The sequence below is a fragment of the Emiliania huxleyi genome (assembly GCF_000372725.1).
Source record: "Emiliania huxleyi CCMP1516 unplaced genomic scaffold EMIHUscaffold_511, whole genome shotgun sequence".
NCBI lineage: Eukaryota > Haptophyta > Isochrysidales > Noelaerhabdaceae > Emiliania > Emiliania huxleyi.
Window position 1 is genome coordinate 39,431 of NW_005198161.1, and position 3,255 is coordinate 42,685.

Genomic DNA, 3,255 nt, shown 5'->3' on the forward strand with positions numbered 1-3,255 from the left:
GGGCAGCGCCTCCTGGACCACGCTCGCCAGCGCGTCGATGAAGTCGGGGTCGGTGCCCAGCGTCTCGACGCGCGCAAAGGAGGTGATGCCCGCCTGCTCGGCGACGGCGGCGAGCTCGCGGTCCATCTCGTTGAGCGTGCCCATGTGCTCGAATACGAACGAGATTGGGACGAGAACGAGCGCGCGCGTGCCGTCCGCGCCGAGCTGCGTGATGACGTCCGCCGTGGAGGGCTCTGTCCACGGGACGGCCGACGGGCCAACCTACGGAAGTGTGCGAGCCCTGCTCTGCGCGTGTGCAAAACGAGCGTGTGTGTGTGTGCGTGCGTGTGCGAGCGTGCGTACGTGCGTGCGTGCGTGCGTGCGTGCGTGCGTGCGTGCGTGCGTGCGTGCGTGCGTGCGTGCGTGCGTGCGTGCGTGCTGTCTCCAACCTGCCCATGTAGTTATCGATGGATGCGTGGGTGGAGGCGCCGGGATTGGGACGGCGGGCGGGCGCCAACCTGCCCCTGGTACGAGAGCGTGTGCGGGTTGGAGACGCCGCGCGCGCGCAGCTCCTCCGACAGCAGCGCTACGCCGCTCTCCACCTGGGTGGTCAATACTCGCCAGGTGAGGCTTGAGGACCCCTACCCGACCATTCAGCGGCCACCCGCCTGGCCGAGGTACGGGTCGCCCAGGAACTCGACGTACTTGCGCGGCAGCCCCTGCGCCGAGTACACGACTTGCGCCGTCTGCCGCTCCGCCTCGGGCAGAGAGGCGAGCGCCTTCTGCACGGCGCGCGCCGACGCATCGACGTACCCTTTCCGGTTGAACCAGGAGGGGACGACGGTCGACTTTGTGGGGAAGCCGGGCGTGTTGTACAGCATCCGCTCCAGCACGCGCAGCGCCGACCCCGACGTGGAGATGGAAAAGTGCGGGTACAGTGGCAGTATCACCAACCGCGTCACGTTCTGCGCCTTCATCTGAGCGACGGCCTCCTCAGCGTAGGGCCGCCAGTAGCGCATCGCGATGAAGAGCGACGCGTCCACGCCGCGCGCCACCAGCGTGCGTTGCAGCGCCTCTGCCTGCCGCCGCACCGTCGCAACCTACTCCCGCATGACGTGCCGCTGTGAAGGGGACGGCGGCGGCGGCCGGCGGCGGCGGCGCCCACCTGCGGCGACTCGCCCCCCACCTCCGCCATCGCTGCGCGCGCCTCGGCCGCGCGCGACTTTGCGACGAACCACGCGAGCGGCTTTTTGAGCCACGAGAGCAGCGGCGGCAGCGTCACAATCTCGGGGTCGCAAAACACGTTGTAGAGGTACTCCTCGACGTCGTCGGGCGTCTCGGGCGAGCCGACAGAGAGGAGCAGCACACCCACCGACGAGCCCCCGCTCGCGCTCCAGCTGTCGCCCAGTTCGTCAAACTCGAATGGAGTGGAGGTTGCCGCCGCCGCCGCCACCGCCGTACGAGGCGGCGCGAGGGCGCGGCGCAGCGCGACGTGCGCGGCAGCGGCGGGAGGCTGCGACGGTAGGCGCAGCGAGAAGGCCGAGGACGCGAGCGCCAGCGCGAGCGCGAGCATGGTGGTGGCTGAGTGCCGTGAAGGAAAAAGAATTCTTAAGATACAAGCCTCTCTCACAGCACACTGGCACATACTGAGCGGCAGCTGCGCTGGAAATAAGGAAGAGGCGCGTCACTTCATGCGGAAGCTAGACAAACACACGGCGAGGGCGACAGCAATAGTCGAACGGGCGGCGCCGGACTCAAAAGACACCGCTACATTCCTGAGACGCGCGAGGGCAGCCTCCTTAAAGGCAATGGGGTCTAGATTCGGAGCGCTCGCCGAAGGGGAGTACGACAAAATAGCGCCCGTGATTGCCTGCACGCTGCCCGCACTCACGGACACCATAACCGAAAGAAAGAGAGGGGAGCTCGCGGGAGAGGTGACGAGTGAACTACAGGTAGTGGGGAAGGCAGCCTCGATGGCCATACAGACATGGGTGCGAAACAACGACAAGACCAAGGCACGGGCAGAGGAACGAGAGAAGAATATAGAGTGGATAAAGCGCCTGTTCACGGCATGGAGGGTAAGCCACGCCGAACGCAAGGAAGCCGGGGAAGACGACCCCGAGGAGGACGAAACAAAAGTGGAAATCCCGCCGTCAGCTGTCACAATATACCCGAAGGGAACCCCAGTGCCAACACCGACCATTGAGGTACAAGTGCTCGAAACGAGAGTGGACCTGAGCAACGACATGACAGGGCGGGATATGCTCGCAGTGGGAGTCAGAAATGTGGTCCTTGCGCGAGGAATGCTCGATAAACTCGAGGGACCAAAATACGCGGAGAGGAGAGCGGAGTTACGCAGAAAGGCGAGAGAAGCAGCGAGAGCAAGAGATCGGCAGACGACAGCGGCGTCTCAGAACGAGGCCGAGGAGAGCGATGAGTCAGGGGAAGAGACAGCAGGAGAGAGAACGACGAGAGTGAGAAGAATGCGAGGTGGCATGAAGGTCGCTGCAAGAATTGGTGATAAACTGCGGAGAGAGATAGGAAGTGGTAGACGCCCGAGGGTGGGCGACGGCTAACACCACACTTCTCCCCTAAAATCCCTGTGTGGTGGCGGCGTACCGTCCTCCCATCCCTCCCTTGGGTTGCCTGTTTTCTTTCTTTCTTTAGCACACTGGCACGACAAGGGAAGGAAAAAGAATTACATGTTTGCTTTCCTCGGGCTGTTGCAATGATGTGGCCTGTCACGATATACCCGAAGGGAACCCCAGTGCCAACACCGACAGTTGAGGTACAAGTGCTCGAAACGAGAGTGGACCTGAGCAACGACATGACAGGGCGGGATATGCTCGCAGTGGGAGTCAGAAATGTGGTCCTTGCGCGAGGGGAGCTCGATAAACCCGCGCCATTCGCTCTCACCTGGCAACCCTGTCTGCACGTCTCTCGCGCGCGTGAACAGGGCAGACCGTGTCCTGATGTGATCTGCACGGGTGAGTCACGTCGGCGTCAAAGGAGCGACGTGCGACCTGTCAGAGCTTGATCTCCGATCTCAGCGGCGTCGAGTCGTCTCCGGCGCGCGACAAAGGTACATCCCCAGGACGCGCAGAGGCAGCTGTGATCGGTGATCAAGCTCTGACAGGTCGCACGTCGCTCCTTTGACGCTGACGTGACTCACCCGTGCAGATCACATCAGGACACGGTCTGCCCTGTTCATGCGCGCGAGAGACGTGCAGACAGGGTTGCCAGGTGATGAGTGAATGGTGCGGGTTTATCTGAGCT

At 63.3% G+C, this 3,255-nt stretch overlaps 1 protein-coding gene across 1 annotated transcript; it reads right to left on the reverse strand.

Moving 5' to 3' along the window:
• Nucleotides 1-1,554, reverse strand: EMIHUDRAFT_419645 (putative ferrochelatase; the record flags this gene model as incomplete). Its single annotated transcript, XM_005766381.1, has 4 exons — nt 1-261; nt 498-595; nt 644-1,079; nt 1,145-1,554. Coding segments are annotated over 4 exons (1,205 nt in total), but the record flags the coding sequence as incomplete, so codon positions are not given.
• Nucleotides 1,555-3,255: the final 1,701 nt, after the last annotated feature.